The sequence below is a fragment of the Erigeron canadensis genome, chromosome 5, assembly GCF_010389155.1.
Source record: "Erigeron canadensis isolate Cc75 chromosome 5, C_canadensis_v1, whole genome shotgun sequence".
NCBI classification, from domain to species: Eukaryota; Viridiplantae; Streptophyta; class Magnoliopsida; order Asterales; family Asteraceae; genus Erigeron; species Erigeron canadensis.
The window spans coordinates 29,375,089-29,395,954 of record NC_057765.1 but is presented as its reverse complement, the minus strand read 5'-3'; the positions used below and the strand labels follow the sequence as shown (position 1 = coordinate 29,395,954).

At 34.3% G+C, this 20,866-nt stretch overlaps 3 protein-coding genes across 3 annotated transcripts; 1 reads left to right on the top strand and 2 right to left on the bottom strand.

Moving 5' to 3' along the window:
- The first annotated feature begins 3,602 nt into the window (after window positions 1-3,602).
- On the top strand, window positions 3,603-6,182 carry LOC122600757 (cytochrome b561 and DOMON domain-containing protein At5g35735-like). Its single transcript, XM_043773513.1, has 3 exons — window positions 3,603-4,269; window positions 5,186-5,440; window positions 5,665-6,182. The coding sequence occupies exons 1-3, from the start codon at window positions 3,658-3,660 to the stop codon at window positions 5,983-5,985; spliced, it is 1,188 nt and encodes a 395-aa protein (XP_043629448.1). The 5' UTR covers window positions 3,603-3,657; the 3' UTR covers window positions 5,986-6,182.
- Window positions 6,183-6,425: 243 nt separating this feature from the next.
- On the bottom strand, window positions 6,426-9,305 carry LOC122602209 (putative MO25-like protein At5g47540). Its single transcript, XM_043774924.1, has 9 exons — window positions 9,153-9,305; window positions 8,271-8,432; window positions 8,075-8,193; window positions 7,612-7,780; window positions 7,477-7,536; window positions 7,343-7,408; window positions 6,836-6,979; window positions 6,631-6,733; window positions 6,426-6,543 (listed from the first exon to the last, which is right to left on the bottom strand). The coding sequence occupies exons 1-9, from the start codon at window positions 9,273-9,275 to the stop codon at window positions 6,431-6,433; spliced, it is 1,059 nt and encodes a 352-aa protein (XP_043630859.1). The 5' UTR covers window positions 9,276-9,305; the 3' UTR covers window positions 6,426-6,430.
- Window positions 9,306-16,017: 6,712 nt separating this feature from the next.
- On the bottom strand, window positions 16,018-17,928 carry LOC122600102 (polygalacturonase-like). The gene is made up of 5 exons (XM_043772760.1): window positions 17,767-17,928; window positions 17,444-17,669; window positions 17,238-17,329; window positions 16,462-16,977; window positions 16,018-16,326 (listed from the first exon to the last, which is right to left on the bottom strand). Exons 1-5 carry the CDS (start codon window positions 17,878-17,880, stop codon window positions 16,081-16,083), a joined length of 1,194 nt encoding a protein of 397 aa, XP_043628695.1. The 5' UTR covers window positions 17,881-17,928; the 3' UTR covers window positions 16,018-16,080.
- Between the last annotated feature and the right edge of the window lie 2,938 nt (window positions 17,929-20,866).

Sequence of the window (20,866 nt, the reverse complement as noted above, 5' to 3'; positions counted from 1 at the left end):
CCGGCATATCTTGGTTCGAATCTTAATCTAACTTGCCGCCTCACTAAATTATATTATACGAGTAACTACTATTTTTAATACTGGTCGTCAAAACTTGGTCATCTTCTTTTTATACAAAACAATTTAAAAATATTTATAGAAAATAAATTGCAAAATTGGTCCCTGTGGTTTAATACATTTTGTAGCATCCATGATTCGTGAGGGGTCAGTTTCGTTGCACACTTAGGTAGTGTTTGGTAAGATCTTAATTAAAAAGTCATGACTTAATTAAAAAAACAACTATATTGACTTAATCAATATAAACATTATGTATCCATTCGATTACTTTATTCATTCAGTCATTTAATAGATAAATAACAAGCAAGCCCTTGGTCCATTTTTACAGTTAGTCGGGTCTCATTTTCCGTTAACGAACTTTAGCATCCATACCATCTAAACTTATGTAAAAATTTGACTCGAACCAAGACTAAATAAGCTCACATTAAGTCTGAGCCTGAATTGTATCAAAAAAATTTATCGCAAATAATAAAGAGTTCTCACATATTTAACAATTTTAGTATACGGTCCTAATATGCTATTTGCTTTAAACTTAATCTAAGTGTACCTATCCCCATTAACTTTTCGATTAAAACTACTCCACACGTTACGATGAGGCAACATTTACGTAAATAAAACGACAGAGCGAAAATGGAAATGAAATAACTATTCGCGTGTCAGTTTGATTGAATATTATATCATGTAAAATATATACGTAGGTATCGTACAACGATTAAATAATACGGGGGTTGTTTGCGTCAAATGGAGTAGTTGAATTATTGACTCTAACAAATGTACGTGGATGGAAACACTTGTACTTTGTCAATCATACACCTATAAATTTTTTTAATAGAAAATTATTACCAATAATCAATAATATGTTCATGATTAATATCTAAGAACTTTATAGAAAGATCTCAAGTAATAACTTGAGTTATGAATGTTTTGTAATAGATACAAGTTTAGTACTCTATTGGACGTATTGAAGTCCAAAATTGGATTATATCAAAATGATCAAGATTCCTGTATGACATCTTATGCTTATACGTATTATGAAAACAGTGATACTAAAATGAATATTAATTAATTAAAGTACGTACTTTAGCAAACAAACAATATAAAGTTAACGCGTTGGGAAATGATTCCCAAAGTCATGAACCAACAATAAAAAAGAAATGACACATAAAGTATTTTAAACCAATAATTTGATCATACGATATAATATGATATTCTGGAACGGACCCAGAGCGGTCTCTAAAAAAGTCAGTGAATTACATAATTTTTTACCTTAAGTAAAACTGCGGAAAATATACTAGAATTTCTTATAATGTTACGCGTTTAGGGGGTGTTTGGTACGAGTGAATTAAAGAGAATGCAAATGTAATAAAGAATGAATATAAGGGGGTGTTCGGTAGGAAGGAATCATAGAGAATGGAAATGTAATAGAGAATAGAAATAGTGAGAAAGAGAATGAGTATTTGGAAAGAAAATGAATTTCGTTGTTTGGTACCAACAGAGAATTGATATATAAAAAAAATAAAATTTTAAATAGTAATACATTTATTACATATAACATCTTTAAAAAAAAAAATCATTCTCACCCATTCTCTACAATTTGTAGAGAATGGAGAGAATGAAATCGATTCTCATTTCTCATTCCCTTTCTCCATTGCAAACAAACAAGAGAAGTCTTTCCTATTCCCATTCTCCCCTTTCCGTTCCATCATACCAAACACCCCATAAGGGGAAAGTGAATAAGTATTTGGAAAGAGAATGGATAATGAATTATCATACATACCATATAATCCAAAACCAAAAAACATGACCATAATAATTAGGGATTATGGCACCGGAGTATAACCAACTATGACCAAAAGGTTATGTAATGTAACCAACTACTTGACTAGCTATATAGTGTAACCACCTTTTATTTTTGGGTTATGTCATGTAAGTTACCTGTTACGGCAAGTTTCCATCCGGTTAAGCCAAAAATTAAGTCAGGAAAAATGGCACCGGAATGTAACCGACTATAACCAAAGGGTTATGTAATGTAACCAACTATTCAACTAGATATGTAGTGTAACCACCTTTGTAATTCTCATAACAAAAATAAAATTATAAAATTATTCATTTCTTTTGCTTCTTTTATCTTCTTCATTTCATCACATGGACTATGCAACACAATCCAAAATGAGAATCTAAACCCAAATATATTAACCCATCTGATTCATCATATCATCAATCAATATATCATCTTCTATCTATCACTATATATCTATATCTATATAAATTTCCCCTTCACCGTCATAGACAAATGGTTTCACCACGCCGATTCATTCTATAATATTAATCACCACACTATACCATGATCAGATATCTCAATGGGTTTTGCTTTATTGGAGTCCACAACTATTGTCAAAGATCCGAATGGCAATGGCTCAACGAATGATGCAAAAGCTCAAAAAGGTCCGATCATGTCCACGGAATCCGTTGATGTTGTTCAGTGTTGCCGGAATCTGTTGCTGGTTGGTGGGATCTGCTACTGCTGCTGTTACCGAAATCTATTTCTATTATTCACTATTTTCGGAACTTGTCGTTGGAATCTGATGTTGTTCTTCACTATCGACAGAATCTAGTGCTGTTCTTCGCTGTTGTCATTCATCATCTACTCGATAAATATCCATCTATTAATCTAGCCATTTACACACAAATCTAATTTCTCAATAAAACCCACAAATCTTCAAACTCAAATTGATAGAAAAGAGAGGTCGCTTGTTGTCAGAATCTTCAAAATCAAAACCGCTAGACCGAATCTTCAAAATCAAAACCGGTGGTAATGGTGGCTGAAGGGTGGTGGTTGTGATCGGAGGTGAAAGTGAAAAAAGAAAGAGATAGAGAGAAGAGGTGTATATTCTATAATTGGTTATATATAAAATAACTAGAATATATATATATATATATATATATATATATATATATATATATATTCTTAATATATGTGACACGTGGCTTTCCTTTTTAAATAAAAAAAAAAAGAATAATAATGAAAGTGGTAACCGGCAACTTGTTTCCCATCCGGTTGCTTACATTACATAACCCAAAAAGCAAAGGTGGTTACACTACATAGCTAGACGAGTAGTTAGTTACATTACATAACCTTTTGGTCATAGTTGGTTACATTCCGTTGCCATTATCCCAATAAAAAAAGAACAAAAATGAAAGTGGTAACTGGCAACTTGTTTTCTATCCGGTTGCTTACATTACATAACCCAAAAAGCAAAGGTGGTTACACTGCATAGTTAGTTTAGTAGTTGGTTACATTACATAACCTTTTGGTCATAGTTAGTTACATTTCGGTGTCATTATCCCTAATAATTAATCTTGATTCGGCCACTTATCATATATTCATATCATATCATATTATATATATAAAAGCACAAGTAGTACTACTTAATTTACCTTTCCTCCCATCTTCCAATTTCCTACTATTTTGCCAATAAAGAATCAGTCAACTTACAGTTTTCTTCCTTTATATAAACCCTTCTTGTGTAGCCAAAAGATATAAACTTTGATCATCTATATCAAAAATCAATTCAAAACCCACGTACAAAAATCTTTCAAATGGGTAAAATCTTAACATTTCTTTTATGTATTTTGGTATCAAACTTAGTCTTATCATCCCATGCTCAAGATTGTAGCACTTATAGATTTACAAATAATGCAATATATGCAACATGTGTAACTTTGCCTGTTTTGAGCTCAAATCTTCATTGGAATTATCAACCTAGCAACGGCACGGTCGATATAGCGTACCGACACGCGGGCGTGTCTACGTCTCAATGGGTTGCATGGGCCTTGAACATAAATGGAACCGGTATGGTTGGTGCTCAAGCTCTAGTTGCTATACCAAATTCAAATGGGTCAGTTCAAGCTTATACTTCATCGGTAACGGGTTATGGTACTACGTTGCAACAAAGCCCGTTGAGCTTCGATGTCCAAGATATTAGAGCTGAGAGAGTTAATGGTGATGTGGTTATATATGCAACTTTGGTTTTGCCTAGTGGAAGAACCAACTTTAATCAAGTTTGGCAAATTGGCCCGGTTTCTAATGGAGCTCCTAGTGCTCATGCTATGGGTTCGGATAATAGGGCGTCGCTTGGAAGCGTGGATTTCGTCACCGGGCAAGCTGGTGCTGGTGGTAGCGTTGGTGGTTCGCTTCTTCACCGAAGAAACGTAAGCCTTTTTACTTGTTCTGTTTTTTTTTTCTTCATATTAGGTGACATGTACTTAACCAAAGTTAGTCACACACAAGAACTTTAATCACTTTATGCTATAGCTAGCCTTTAAGTACACTACATGTATAAAAATATACATATACATATAGGGATTAGTTTCCTGGAATGTAACTATCTTTGATCGAATGTCTATAGTAGGAAATAACTTTAAAGTTATGTGTATTGTATGTAAGCAACTTGAAAAAATGTTTATTGTATGTAAGAACATACGTGGCAACCATATACAGGTGCCATTTGTCAGATTTTAATTGGTTGAAACAAAATTCTTACATATAATAAACATTATTTCAAAGTTGTTTACATACAATACACACAACTTTAGTTATTTCCTACAATAGACATTCGCTCAAAGTTTCTTACATTCGAGGAAACTAATCCCTATACATATACATATACTACTAGACTTGCAAGAAGTAATTGATACATGAGAAATTACTGTTTTGATCTAAGCCCATGATTGCAAATGTTTTTCTCTAGTTGATCAATACTTGCAATTAGTACTATCTTTTTAAATTTACTAAAAAATAGGAATTTTTGCATATGGGTATGTGTTTTCGTGTAAGAAATGGTTTTTCTATTGTAAAAAGTAACTTTTTGACTGGTAAACTAGATATTAAGGTTTACAATAAGACTTGAATCAACTTTATAAACTGAAAAACAGGGGATTTTTTGCATATGGGCACATTAACAACAAGTGATTAATGTATATCAGATGTAATTTTGACTAAAGGGCCATACCTACAAGATTCTTTGGGAAATCTGTGCAATATTTAGAAACAGAAAAAAAAGGATTCTTTTTTGCATATAGGTTGTGATTTTGATTAAAATTGACCAATCTTTTGTTAACTTGACAGACTCATGGAGTGTTAAACGCGGTGAGTTGGGGAATATTGATGCCAATGGGAGCTATGATTGCAAGATACGTGAAGGTATTCAAGGTGGCTAACCCTGCCTGGTTTTACCTCCATATTACTTGCCAAGTTATTGCCTATGGTGTTGGTGTAGCTGGATGGGGGACTGGTCTCAAGCTCGGAAGTGACTCCGAGGGACTGAAATACACTAGTCACCGCAACATTGGTATTACCCTCTTTGCCCTTGGAACCTTACAGGTATAATGCACCACCAATATCCTTCTTATGTCTACTTGTAAATTTAGAGGTGGCAAAATGGGTGGGTCAAATGCGATGGGTCAATGGTCAAAACTGGTTTGGGTCAAAATGATCATTTTTTTGCTTTATGATTCATTTGGGCCACTTTTGACCACTTAGAGATTGCCACTTTTACATCTAATGAACAAACAACTCAAGTGAACTTTATTGTGAATGTGGTTTAGTTATTTGCACTTCTGTTGAGGCCGAAGCCCGATAACAAATACAGAAAGTACTGGAACATCTACCACGCGGGTGTAGGATATACTGTGATCACCCTAGGCATTATCAACGTGTTCAAAGGGCTCGATATCTTGGACCCTGAGAAGAAATGGAAGCATGCATACCTTGGTGTACTTATATCTTTGGGAGCCATTGCAGCTCTCTTGGAAGCTTTTACATGGTTCATAGTTTTGAAGAGAAAGAAGGAAGACAAAGAAGGACACGTAGGGAACGGTGCTTACACAACAAATGGTAACGGCCACGGCCACAGCCAGGCGGCATAGAGATAAAGCTTCATGAATTGGTGGTGGCTACTTCCAGTTTTCGAGGTTTTCTGATCAAATAGTTGAGTAGGTCATGTTTATATTTCTTGTTTTTGTGGAGATTGATTATTATTGATAGTTATATTCTTTGTGTACTTGGATATGGGTTGTAATATTTTTTGTATTAGATACAGATATATACATGTTTGTATCATTGTGTGCACACATTATAATTTACTACTCGAAAAGCAAAACAGAATCTTAATCCAAATCCAAACAGGAGGTAAAAAAGAGGATGCCAAAAAACCGACTCAAATGAAAAAATTAAAGATATAACATTACATCTGTTTTGTTCATTTCACTAATATAAAACAATTTGTACCTTTATATGAAAATAGACAGCTAACGATGGTCAAAGAGGCGGCGGTTAGCGTGGTTGATGACTAGGCTAAAAATGTCAATATGGTTAACAGTTAGTTCCATCACATTGCTTGAGACTATCGCATGTCTGACATTTGGGCACAAGGGAAGCGATTTCATTCATCACTTGAGCTTTGTCTGCTTCAAATTGCTCATCCGCTGCATCAGATTATTGTTTATATATTGTTTAAGTAATACTGACAAGTTAAAGATAAAAAATAAAAAAAAATCTATGTATTTTCATACGTTTGTCAAAAGTGAAGTCACTAAAGAACCGAAGTAGTTTGCTTCTATTTGCAACTAGCACATTCACGATATCCTGAGGTTTGTTTTGATTTGCAGGGAAAAGCTGTTTCAAACAGTAAAGAGAAAACCAAGTTAGACTTATGGATCTAAATAGAAAAACTTGTACAAATTCAGACTACAAGGAGTGATATAATATATAAAGTACCTTGAAAACATGAAAAGCTTGCAATTGTATCGTCTTGTTTGAATCCCGAAGAAGATTCATTAGAATTCTCATGTTGTCCAATGAGCTCACATAGCGGACCATCACAGCAGTATTTGAACGATCCAGTAACATTGCTCCTAATAGCTGAAACATAAACATAGAAAAGTTACAGGAGGTTATTCATGAGGAATGCAGAAACAGGAAAACTGGAACTGTGTAGAAAAGAGAGTATCAAGATGATATGTCAAAACTTTGTCAAAGTTATGAGTGGGTCAAGTGGGCTGGGGGTCAACATCAGATATTTTTTTGAGTAAGAAAAATGGGTTTGGGTTGAAATGGTCCTTACAGTGTGGGTTGGCCTCCTGATGCCTTTTTTTTGTCAAAGTTTTATTTAACCCGCTCAAGATAAAACACAACCCAAGTAGACACGTTCGCAAGTATACGGGTCGAAATTGTTATCTCTAGTATATGAAATGATATAAATAAGTAAAGTGAACGATAGTAGACCATAATAGCATTCCTTCTGGTGATGTAATTAGAAGATTCCAGCAATGCATTATATTCCCCGAAAAACTGCAACCATTAGTACTTGTTACGAATAGTCCATATTGAGTATATATACAATAGATTCTTTTGCCTACCCAATCATAATTTGTGTTAAGATACTCAGCAACAGTTGATTTGTGTCTGGTTAATAGCTCCTGGAGTACGAATGCAATATTCAGAAAATGATACGATTATGTTACCAACATAAAATGTAGATTTCAGAACTTAACCTTAAATGTTGATGCCGCATCTGATGATATGTCAAAGTTTGGATCATGCTGATACCTGAAGAATGTTTTCATGTGATCCGACTCCAAGATATATTTGGCAACTACCTGATGCCGAATGCAGTCTTTCAAGATTGCACCATATGATATAGCAGTTTCTGGGTCATCATACCTGAAAATGTAACAATTTATACATTAGATCACGTTCTTACGTCAACTGTGGACGGATCAAAATGGGTTTGGGTCAGAACAGGAAGTTTTTTGGTTCGAGGTCATCTTGGCCTGACATACTTATTGTCAAAAGAAGTTGTAAACAAAAAGTGTGTCAGCTAATTACAAAAATTGTACTATATCATTGATAATGCAAGTCTTTGAATAAAATGATTTAGGAGGTCTCATGCATTTGGCCTATTTCTTTTTAAGTCTTTGAAGAAACGTATTAGAACCATAACCTTAAAGTGCTTACCCAGGTATCAACATATCCAGAAGATCTGTATTTGCTTCCAAATATTCAGCAGCAACATAATGTCCATGAACTCTTTGCCTTTGTAGATTTGCAATCACGTGAGTAATATCTTGACGCGACTTCAAGATGCAAATATCATTGTTATTTACACAATGTAATAGATGAAACAAAAGAAAGAAATTTTGTTGATACTTACCCCAGGGTCCAAATTGGGAAGGTAAACAATTAGAAGACGCAATATATCTTCCTTGAAGAATTCTTGGGTTAACTTTGCACAAGCATCTGCATGCGGTTCTGACATCTCATCGCCATAAAGTACTATTTTCATCTCATGAATCAATCTATTTAGTTCACGAACCTGCATCATAAGTGAGATTTTGCACAAATATCAAAATAGGAATATGATCTGATATGTTCAGAAAGGTGGCAAAATGGGTGGGTGGGTAACTCTTGAAACTTGTTCAAACCAAAACATCTACATTAAGTGTCATAACGTGTCGAGCCATGTTGATCGCCGACATGCTATTGTCACCGGATAAGTAATGTATTACTCGTAAATCTTTTTGAAAAACTATTTTTAAATAATAATCTCGGTGACTTTCAAACTGTTTGACCTATTTCTGGCATAGCTATTTGTTTCTTTATTTCCGCCAGTCTCGCTATAAACCATGTACAAATCTAACTGATGTTTTTCCATATAAGTGAGTTCCAATGGTCACTTCTATAATTTAGTGTTCTCAAGATGGGTCTCTAAAATAGTTGAATTTGATATTCATGCCAAGTACATTGTGTAATTTATGCATAACGACCGTAGAATTTATGAATTGCAGCATTTTAATGCTTCATAACTCTATCAAACACTTCTATGGAAATATAAAAATGTTCCAAATTTGTGAATTCATCGATTTATATGATTCAAATTGTGAATTTTCTTAAGTTCTCACGATTCTTAAGAATGTTCGAGTTCTTATTTGATCACGTTTCTATATTGGTACAGACCTATGGCAATGGTACACAATATCAATGGTTATATCAAACATATGTACAAGCAAATATACATATATATATATACACGCACCTTATCTTGGCGCTTGGTTTCACGAACATCTGGATTAGGACATGTATAAGTAAGAAGTTGCCGAATATGATGAACTAACTCAACGGGTGTAAGAGGTTTCGTTTTGAAGATCAGTCCCTTCATTTTTATCCCTTCTTTTTATTAACTGATCGGAAAACATCCAATCAACACAAGAAAAGGCAGGAATCCAAGCTATGTGCGAGTTTTTGTTGTTGTTATGGGAAGATAAAAATAAGGGCAATGCCCTGCAGTCCTCCCTTCCTATGATTCAAAGAGAAATAGATAATTCAACACAGAAACACCAAAAAAAAGCCAAATTATATGTTAAAGATGGAATGATTTATAAGATGGTAAATATGAATTAAATTGTTAGATATCCGTCGTTGCAGGTCATTCTATTTTTTTGCTCCATTCAGTAATTCTTATGGATGTTGAAAAATGGAGAATGTGGTTTAAATGCATGCAATACCAACAACTATATATAGTTATAGACTTATAGTTATATATGCTCCATTGAGTATATATTTTCATAAGAAAACATGCATTAGATTTACATTGAACTATACATAAACAAACAAATAACCCTTGGTTGAGACACCCAAATAAACGGCAGATGAATCCTCATGTTATTTCCCCAACTTGAGGGAAATCTAGACCCTTAAGATTCAATGATTATTTCTGAATTTTGGCCCTTAATTTTCATCCAAGAGCCAAGATTACCCTAGTCATGTTAGGATAACTTGAGGGAATCCCCTCCCCAAATAAACAGTCATACGCTTAACCAGAAAAACCTCAAAACAACTTAGGGGCAAAGGTGTAGTCAGCAAGTTTTATTGGCAAAAAACATCGGTTAGCATGGGCTCTTTGACAATCCTATAGCACATGCATCAGCTAGTATCGACAAGTTAAATCGGAAAGCTTTGGCAAGGTACATCGCTAGTTTTTGCCGATGCTAGTGAACGTTGAAGCGTCTGTGGTGACCGTTTTTTGTTTTTTTTTTTCCTTTGTCACCGTTTAAGCTTTTTAAAAATTTACAAAATTCACCCCCCTCCTTATTACCTATATATACATTTTAATCTTTCATTCATTCTCACTTATACTCGTAAAAAATACTCACATCTTCTTTATTTATTTCTTACTTATCTCTTTCACATATATTCTTCAAAACGATTCCTACTAAAAAAAATCCAAAAAATACCGAGCACCAAGAAATCAACTCCCATTTCAACTTCCTAGAACCGTCGAACCACAATACGATTTTGGTGTTTCTTCAAGTCAAAACATCATTGACGACTTCTCTCAAATGTTGACCTCGGATTTCCCCGTGGAAGTCAAAAGTGGCCGATTTCAACTTTCTCACGATCACATTTCTTGATGATGATGATGTCCAAGTGCAACCCGACGAGGCATATGACGATGTGCGAGACACCTCTAGCGGGGAGGTGGAGGCGCCACCTCCAACCAGTCGTAGGAAGGCGAAAAAAACCACCTCAACCACAAGAGCACCCCCGATCTCTTGGAGTGGCGAACATGAAGAATTGTTGGTCCGAATTTATTTTCCTATCTCTACGGATCCCACCACCGCCGATTAACAAAGATAAGAATCCTTTTGGAATAGGATTCATGAACACTACAATAGCCAACAAAAAAATTCATCAATGAACGTACCATCAAGTGAACACAAAGTGGAAGAAAATCCAACCGTTATTGAACGAGTTTCTGACATCTACAATGTGATGGTTAATTTTCTTTCTTATATATATAAATATATGTTTTTTACGGTTTTATAAATATATATATTGTTCTACGTTTATATATAAATATATATATATATATGTTGTTTTATATAAATATATATGTTGTTTTTATGTGTTTATAGAAACATCGATGGGCTAGTGGTGCCGATGAGGGGTATATCTTGACACAAAGTTTGGAAGAGTGGGTGAAACGACACAAGAACAAGGGATTCAAACATATTAAAGCTTGGAAAGTTGTGAAGGAACATGATAAGTTCTCGTATGTTCCACCGACGAGTGGTTTTGGTGGTACTTCGACCGAGCCTAATACTCCTACGGTCGGCACTCCTCGCACCGAAGATACTAGCGGGAGTGAGAAAAGGGTTCGAACCAATGTGTCGAGCCACTACACTCGAGTTCCCGGTTTGAATGAGGACTCGATGCCCTCATTTCCTCGCAAAACACGTAGTAAGGGAACGATCGAGTTCGGTCAAAAACAAAGAAGTGTTGCTTGATTCTGTTGAAGATTATAGGGAGGTGAGTGTGACACACAAAGAAGAAAAGAGGCCCAATCGGCAAATGAGGATGGCCGCCATTGCCGAACGTGAGAAGCTTGCGCGAGATTTGCTACAATCCCAACTCGATTGGCAACGACAAAAGACGATAGATCAAGACATCGATATCTTTGCGCAACCTAACGATCATTTGGTCGATCCGGTGCGTAGCTTAGTTTTGCAACGCAAACGCGACATTGCCGACAAATACGGGTGGCCTTATGACGGGTTGATTTAGTTCGTTATTTATTTTCTAGTTGTATTGTTTTTTAATTCCTAGTTGTAATGTTTTTAATTTGTATTTGTATTGTGTTTTTAACTTTAATGAAATTTTACGGTGTATTTGGTAACTTTAGAAATTGGCAAAATTTGGCACTATAGCATCAAATTTGGCAATGTTACTATTGGCTTATTTTTTTGCAAGAACTTGCCAAAGAGCCAAAAATTGGTACTATACCCTTGGCCCTTATAATACATAAAATGAGTATTAGGAAATTATGGGCTAATTGTACATTTGTACGTATGGTACTATGGTTGGCCCAACATACGTACACATATAAAATGTTTGAGGTCTGAATTTTGGCTTTTTGCAAGCTTAATGAATAATATTGTTTATTTTCTAAACTTGAACATTGACCACACAAATAGCATTTTTATTATTTATTTCAAAAGAAAATAAATTTGGATCTGTATTTTTTTTTCTTTCAAAACACCATTAAACAAAAAAGTTATTAGTCTTTAAATACGCTTCGACTATAAGAAAACATGTCGATGAATGACATTTTTCTTGTAGTGCCCTTCCACCATTTCTTACCACTACCCATGAGGCAAATTAGTCGATCCCATGTATTAAATTTTGGTCCTTTTATGGCCAAAACCGTCAAATGGCTCGAATAATGGCACAAATATGATTGACTATTCATCGTCCACTAATCGGAATCATCCCAATAAACTACTTTTGATTGTAACAGTAATAGTTTGTTTACTATGTCTAAATGCTCAAAAAGAGATAATCTCATGGTCAAACTGCAAGAATAGTTTAGATAAAGATAATACTTTAGGCTAAAGTATTAATTATTCTTTTTAAAAATAAAAGAAAAAGCATCCGGTTTTGCAGCCCGGTTCAACTCATAAGACCGTGAACCAGAGAGCTGAAGGGTTGGGAGTATGTCCCGGTCTAGTTATTTAAAATATTGTTTGTTTGCTTGTTCTTCTTTTTATTTTTATTTTTCCTTTTTCTTTTTTTGACAATGATTGATCTATGAAGTAGGTATTCTATTTCTTAAAGACAAGATTACTATATATATACAAGTTTTGATAGTGTAAGGAGACCGATTAATCAATCAGTCATAAAAAATGTATATGTAAACCTAAATACGCATAACCCAAAACAGTTGATTAAAGTTTTGTAATCTACCCAACACCTATAGAATGTCCTTGAAATTTTTGGTTTATTATAAGTATTGTATTGCTAGTAACGATTCTATGTATGTTTTAATGTAAAAACTTATAAACCTGATCTTATATAAAGATTCAAAGACAAAGTATATGATTAATGCACTAAGGGTGGACGGAGTGGAACGGTGACCATACCGGTACCGGTCCGGTAACTAAGGGAACACTACCTCGTGGCACCGGTACCGGTTAGGTGGTGACCGACATGGAGACCACGGTCCCCGGTTCCATCTCGATACTATTCGACCGTTACATGCTTTGATAAAAAAAAAATCATGCGGGTCCCACCAAATCCGAACGTTACCCCTCTCTTATCTTCTTTTTCTTTCTTTCTTCTTCTTCTTCTTATTTTCTTTTCTTTCTTATGTTCTCCATTTCTGCCTTTTTTTCTTCTTCTTTTTATTTGATTAAAACTTAACCTTCAATCACACAAAATTTACAATAATGAGTCGAGGGAGAGGTAATCAAAAACGAAAAGATCCAACATACAATCAACTTCCCAAACGTTGGAGAAACCAACCACCCCCAAACAATCGCAATTCAATGCCACCACCTCCTCCACCACAAAACACCACTGAAAATGTCTACAGACCACAACCTGGGATGATTTCTTGAGTCAGATGGATCCGGATTTTTGAAACAACCGGGTTTTCGCAACATACAAATGAAAGTCTATTCGGATTTTCGCAATTTGTTGGTGGTTCTTCATCACAACAACAATACGATGATGTAGAAGAAAAAGAAGAAGAGGAGAAGGAGAAGGAGGAGGAAGAAGAAGAAGCAATATCGGAAACACAAGTTCCGGTTAAAGGAAAAAGAGAGTGTCGAAATTGGGGGAAAGATGAGGAGGCGTGTTTGGCAAAGGGTTAGTTAAACGTGTCCGGGGATCCGTACACAGGAAACACCCAAACGGGCAACTCGTTTTGGAGGAAGGTGAAGCATGAGATGGAAATCCACTTAAAGCATGATTCGAATCGTAGCTCAGAAATGATTCAATCGAAATGGAAGGATTTCAAGCATAAAGTTTAAGGTTTTTGTGGTATTTATAATGTTAAGAAGAGTAAGATGTTGAGTGGCCAAAATGACGAGGATGTGTTTAGAGCGGATGTGACGGTGTACATGCGAAAGTACAATAGCAGGTCCTATTAGGTCCAGTTTTAACTAAACTGGAGCTCTCCAGTGACATCTGGAGAGCATGAGGAATTGTCCGAAATATTAGAAGTCCAGTTGCATTGTACAGGTTTAGCAACTGATGACTTCCTCCAGTTGAGATCAGAAGACTAGAATCTGAAGGCCTTCCAGTTGAAGTCAAAGACAACAAATGGAAGATAGAGATTGACAATGGCAGCGAAGCCCAGTTGACAATCTACCAGATTAATCAACTGGAGAATCCTCCAGTGTAAATGCTCTTACAAAGCTTTACACTGATTACGAGGAGGACCTCTTTTACTCTACATCCTTTTAACCGGACAATGATATTGTCTTTGGATAAAGATACAAAGATGTAGAGTGGTTGAATAAAGTAACCTTTTGTCTTACTTTATTTAACACACACAAAGGATTATTTTAACAATACTTTTGTGTGTTGTCAACCATATTTGTACGTCAAAGTTGAGATCCCCATGCTCAATCTTCGACTATAAATAGAGGTCCTTGCACAAGCTTTTACAACAACTTTGCAAATACATATATTCTGCAATATTGGTGAACTTGTGCAATATTCTCTCAATCATAAAAAGGAACATTTCACAACTCTAAGTGTTTCGATTGTTTAGGAGAATTTCCAAGTTTAGATCAATTGTAATTCATGGGTTGTTAGGATATTTACATTCATGTATTATCTTGGTTCCGCAACAACCTTGTATTTTATTTAAACAAGTAATAAATAAAATACACTTGAAAATTACATATTGTCTCACCAGTTTACATACTCGTCATTTATATTATTGCATGTATTAATATCCTGTCACCTTTATACTTCATTCCAGTTAACCTGGTACACGATCTATCTAAACTGGTCACATCCAGATTAATTGATCGTGTTGCAAAGTTCACTCACCATCGACATAGAGGTGTCTTCAGCACCCATCTAGTAATAGTTGGGACTTACAGGTCCGAGTTTCCACATGTAGAGGTGTGGCGGGTTTTGAGACACGCGTCCAAGTGGGGGAAGTTCTTAGATTGGAGGGAATGGAGGATTCGGGTAACAAAAGGGCACGAACAGAAGGGTCGAATATGAATGTTCATTTATTCGGGGAGGCGTCAATCTATATTGACTTGAACGAGGATCAGGGTGATCAAGAAGATGTAGGTGGGAACGACGTTGATGCACCACCACAGCCTGTTAGACCCGTGCCCCCGCCCCGCCGTAAACCTAGAGGTAAGCAGGCTGCTACATCCGCCTCCACTACATCTGAGGAGTTCTTGAAGATGGTCGTGAAGTTCAAATGCGACAATGAGGATAAAAAACGAGCTCGAGAGGAGAAGCTTGAGATTCAAAAGGCGATAAGGGATAGTTATATGGCGGCGGAGGAGTCTAGGAAAGCACGGGAGGAAGAGATGACACGTATGGTCCAAAGTCAAAAGCGGCAAAACGAGATGGAGTTCGTCATCAGGTCATACGACCACCTCACTGGGCCTATGTTGGAGATGGTGTTACCGCAGAAACTCAAGATTTGTACGAGATACGGATGACCGATGCCATAGTTTGTATGTTTATGTTTAAGTTATTTGTGTGTTGAATAAAAATTTATGCGTTTTAGTTGTATTTTGTGGTTGTATTTTTAATTTAAGATAAACTTTTAATTTATATAGTTTGTTAAATTAAATAGAAAATGAATTAAATAAAAAAAAGGTGGGGAGGGGCGGTGAAGCACTCTGTGCATTTAAAAAGTGGGCAGGGAGGGGCGGGGAACACTCCCCACCCTAAAGTAGTTTGATTAAATATCTTTTCATTACGTTATGCAAAATAAATAGCGAGTAATTGGTAACACGTACAAGTCCATAAATTAAATTTTCATTTTATCACAAAACTTCTAATTAACATGTTGAAATTTGGAGATTTGAATAACTTCATTTACATTAAAAAAAAAAAATGATCTTGGAGGTTGAACACTCATGTGGTCCAAACCAGAATCAAGAACATGACTTAATATTAACAAACTAACTCCATGAAACTCAAAATCAAGCTGCTGCAGCTGCTTTGCAACCCGGAGGAACAATTTCCCCGGCATATACTGGCTTCACATTGTGACATTCTTGAATTGCAGGGCCTGACGGTCCGTCATATGTCAAATTAATGTCTGTAATATGCACATTCTCACATCCATTATTGGCCTTGCTGCATCTTAGCTTTACTACTTCTGGCGAATTTGAAGTTCCCTTGACGTTCTTAATGAAAATATCGTGAACCTTAACCTTTGATGGATTCTAAAATTTTCACAAAAAATGAAATAATTAAAGACATTTGGTATGAAATTTATACATAGTATAGATAAGTATTAGTCATTAGATATGAATCTTGAAAAAAAAAAATCTTTTGAAAATAGTGAATAATGCACACACCTCTTTCTTGCATTGGACATGAGGGCAATAATCTTGCTCAATAATAATAGGGTTATTAACTTTATCCATGGTAAGATCTTCAAAATGCATATCAACAACCTCTCCAGGCTGAGAATCGGGCCATGTTTTGATCCTCACGCCGTTCTCTGTGGATGTAAATGTGCAATCTTTCACAAAAACTCCCTTTACGGGTTTCTCACCAGCGTTCTTACCCAAACTTCCAACACTAATACCATGACCCGGACCACATTTCACTCCTTCAATGTGCAAGTTCTCACATCCATCACCGATTGACACACAATCATCACCGGTTTCAAATTTGGAATCCTTGATTGTGATGTCTTTTGACCACCCTATGTGAATTCCATCTGTGTTTGGACTCCCTGGAGGTGCAATGGCATTGAATTTGTCGAACGTTACATTTGTACATGAGCACAAGTTGACGTGGAAATTCTTGCTGTCCTTTGAAGTTATACCAGTAATCAAAGAATTCTTGATGAAGTTGAAGCTAAGGTTCTGTGTCATGTAAACAAATAATTGTCATTAAGTCCTTATTATCTCTTCCGGATGCGACTTTGTGGAATTATTTCTATGATGAATGAATCTCACTATATTAAAACACGACTCATATGTGTTCTTAACGCGTTGCTACAACTTTTTATAAAACTCATTACTTTGAAAATTTGATTTCCATTTCATTTCTATGCATTTCAAAGGTTAAAAAGGAAATTATCGTTTTGGACGCCCTTATAACCCGTATTAAAGTGTATACATACATATTGAAGGGGTGATCCTTTTTTAGCAGTTGTTGCAGGATCGTTTAGTGCCCATGCCATGGCTGCTCCAAGCCCATCTAATGTACCCGAACCTGAAAACATATTAGTCCATGTTAATTGTTGTCGATATAACGACAATATTGTTATAACCTAGTTAAAATGCTGACAAGATTTTCATTTTAATTTGTAATGACATATTTTGAAACCTGATAATGTCAAGGAAGTGACATAGCTAAATGTGACCCATTGCAGTCCTTTTGGAATGACAACAGGATCTTCCGGACCTACCAACATTCCATCGATCTTAACCTCGATAGGAGCTTTGCATGGTCCCTTAAACTCGACCACGGTCAAGGGAAATCGACCTTTTGGAACCAGAACTGTGCTTGGATTAGATGCAGAACATGCGGCGGCCCATGCCTCTTTCAAAGCCTGCAAGAAATGTATAAAACAAAGATACCATTTTTCAAAAAACTGATCATACATAAAATTGCATGAAAACATTGTGTTGTTTGCATCCTTTACTTACCGAGCTAATTTCCTTATCTGGTTTGGCACCAAATTTGGTGACATCAAAAACTTCAGCTTGTGCAATGACAAAAAACATGAACTTTAAGAAAACTAGAATTGATTTGGATCCCATTATATTATGCTACTATATATTTGTTGTGACTAAATTTTTGGGTTTGGATTGAATGAATAGATTTAGATGGAAAGATATATGCATGAAGGGTATTTATGATGTTTTCAATTGTCTAAAATTAGAAACAAAGATTGTAAGAAACAGCCTATTTTCTTGGCGACTGTGTGAATTCGGACAATTTACTAAAGTGGTGCTAGTTTTGTGGAATAGCAAGAAAAAGTGTTGGTTATTTACAAGGTGTGCGAGATACAAGTAAGGGCCACACATTTCGCATTTTTAATATACAACAAGATTTTGCTTTTCTCTGTCTTCTTTTTTTTATCTAATAATTAAGAGTTCTAATTTTAATTATCACATTATATATATATTGTTGGTAGGAGAAAAAATTAAGCTAAAACCACTCAAATTTATAGTCAAATTAATCCTAACCTTTAAAATTAAAAGTCAACTTTCATGTTTAATTATAGTAACCTTTTATGATTATGATATTTACTATACTTCTTTTTTAACCATGTCAACCGTTTAATATTTACCAAACTCTACCAATTAATACTAATTCATGTCCATATATCTTTCACATACATAATTCGTAAGTATACAGTAACAAAAATACTACTACTTGATGATACAAGCAAGTAGTTTTTGAATGGAATAATACATAAGGCATCATCAAATTATAGTTTATGGTTCATTAAATAACCTAATGTGTTACCGTGACCAATTAGTTTAGTTAGTCGTTCCATACTAAAAAAATTTTCCATACCACAAGTAGGCTATTATTGTAGTGGTAACAATCACATATTGTATCATATTTAAGAATTTTATCAAATCAATAATTTGATGAACCATATACTTTTAAGGAAATTATCGTAATGTATGTGCATTGCAATAGGAGAATGGTTTCTTTATCGATGGAGCCAAATTTTTTTAATGATACAACAATAACAAAGTTTGTTAATATCATTAAATACGTTAATTAAAAATAATTTAATAATATTTTATGTGTTCTAAGTTTCATAAAGTCCACATAAAAACGTAATTTAAAAAATAATAATAATTTGGTAACCCAATCATTTCTGTTACCCACCTATCTATTTTATTTTTCTGAAATAACTTTTCCAAATTTTCAAAATATACATCATTTTACTTATCGTACCTTTAATTAATTATCATTAGTAAACTTTTTTATTATAAGTTTGTCTTAATACATGGGTTGACGGGTTGACATTTAAAATAAAATGGTTTTCATTCAAGAATGTTTGATGTTAATGCTTTCAAGTAGATTGGTTTTAAATCAAGTGGGTCAAAATGTCAAATGAGTTGTTTTTTATGTCAAGTGGGTTGGCAGGTCATATGTGATGGTTTTAGGTCAAGTTTATCTATAATAATTAGATTTTTGGGATGACGGGTTGACTTGAAAACCTTGGTAGAGTTGGGGAATTAGCAGAATAAAAATATCGAACCATAACTCGACCCACTATAAATTTCAGCTTAGAACCTGGATGTACACGGGTTTATCTAGGTGGACTTGAGTTGACCTAATTAATTAATGGGTTGGGTTGACATGTCAAATTGGTTAGTTTTTTTGGTCAAATGGCTTTGATGTTAATGCTTTCAAGTGGGTTGATTTTAGGCTATGGTTAAATTGGTAGTTTTTAGGTTAAAAAAGTTGACAGGTAAAATTGATTGTTTTTAGTCAAGTAGGTCAAAAGAGTTGTTTCGGATTAAATGAGTTAGCGGGCTGGTAATTCAAATGAGCTGTTTTCGGGTAAATTATTTTTGGTAAGTTGGATTTTGAGTTAGATCAAGTATTGATAGCCTTATAATATCTGGGTGTTGAAAATATTTTATATTTTTATATGTAACTGATGACAAAAATGATATCCATGGTTTCATACACATAACTCATCTGTAAACTATAATTGTTTGTTTCATTTTATGTTTTTTCTCCAATTCTATTTTTTTAATATAATATATTGAATCTAATTATTTGTTTCATTTTATTTTTAATCTAATAATGATGAACTAACTCACATAAAGTTTTCTTAAATTGTAAAATATATATAAATATTCGTTTAACCCGGTCAACGACCGGGTATTATTCTAGTTATATATAGTTATGTGTGTTAAATACTTAGCCTAAAAGAACCTTTTGAAAGTCGAATATGCCGTTTTATATGTGTTGATTTACAATTTACAAAAATAAAATATTTTATACTTGGATAACAAAAAAGCAGCTTACAATGTATGATAAGAAAATCTTATTTTATGATTGATAAAAGTAATATAGGTGATCCATTTTACATTATCTTTTTTAATTGTATATCACCAAATGTGTTTTACAATGTTATATATAAAGTATAACATCCTATGATGTATGGCTACCTATTATCACCCTTAATAAGTTACATAATAATTTTTTCTTATTTTGAATTTATGTGTACATTTTTCCAGGTATTATCAGAACTACCTTGGAGTTTTTTAGCCACTCTTATTCATTTTATAGCGTTTACTTTGAATTATGTTCAATAAAAAGTTCTTTTAATAAAATTCTTATATTGCTTATATAATAAATTTCATATATTGGTATACTTTTTTAATAGCATTTAAAATTTTTGGGTGTTTAAAGCTCAAGTTTTTAATTAATAGTGAGGAAGAGTTAAGATAGATGTTTTTATATGTAATGAAAGGTCAAAGATGTAAGTAAGGAAATTAAAGGTACTGTGACAATGATGAAAAGTAGATAAGCAAGATGTTATCATTAGAAGATGAGCTAGTAACATCTTCTAATGGAAAGTATAGTAGGAGATTTGTATAAACAATGATATAAAATTGTGAATTCAAAGGATTGAGTGAACAAATAATTAAGTTTCTCCTTAACTATCACTAGCACTTGTTTCATGAATTGAATCAAATAGTTTATACATATATCTACATTCTACAAATAATTAGAAAATAATATCAAAAATTTAACAACCATTTTGCC

Bases quoted from the DNA above. Each gene is read 5' to 3' on its own strand.
- LOC122600757 (XM_043773513.1), top strand. From the start codon at position 3,658: ATGGGTAAAATCTTAACATTTCTTTTATGTATTTTGGTATCAAACTTA. The intron at 4,270-5,185 runs GTAAGCCTTTTT...TTAACTTGACAG, and splicing joins CGCTTCTTCACCGAAGAAAC to ACTCATGGAGTGTTAAACGC. The intron at 5,441-5,664 runs GTATAATGCACC...AATGTGGTTTAG, and splicing joins TTGCCCTTGGAACCTTACAG to TTATTTGCACTTCTGTTGAG.
- LOC122602209 (XM_043774924.1), bottom strand. From the start codon at position 9,275: ATGAAGGGACTGATCTTCAAAACGAAACCTCTTACACCCGTTGAGTTA. The intron at 8,194-8,270 runs GTAAGTATCAAC...TGCATCTTGAAG, and splicing joins TTCCCAATTTGGACCCTGGG to TCGCGTCAAGATATTACTCA. The intron at 6,734-6,835 runs GTACTTTATATA...TGTTTGAAACAG, and splicing joins AAGCTTTTCATGTTTTCAAG to CTTTTCCCTGCAAATCAAAA.
- LOC122600102 (XM_043772760.1), bottom strand. From the start codon at position 17,880: ATGGGATCCAAATCAATTCTAGTTTTCTTAAAGTTCATGTTTTTTGTC. The intron at 17,670-17,766 runs GTAAGTAAAGGA...CATTTCTTGCAG, and splicing joins CAGATAAGGAAATTAGCTCG to GCTTTGAAAGAGGCATGGGC. The intron at 16,327-16,461 runs GTGTGTGCATTA...TGAAAATTTTAG, and splicing joins ATGTCCAATGCAAGAAAGAG to AATCCATCAAAGGTTAAGGT.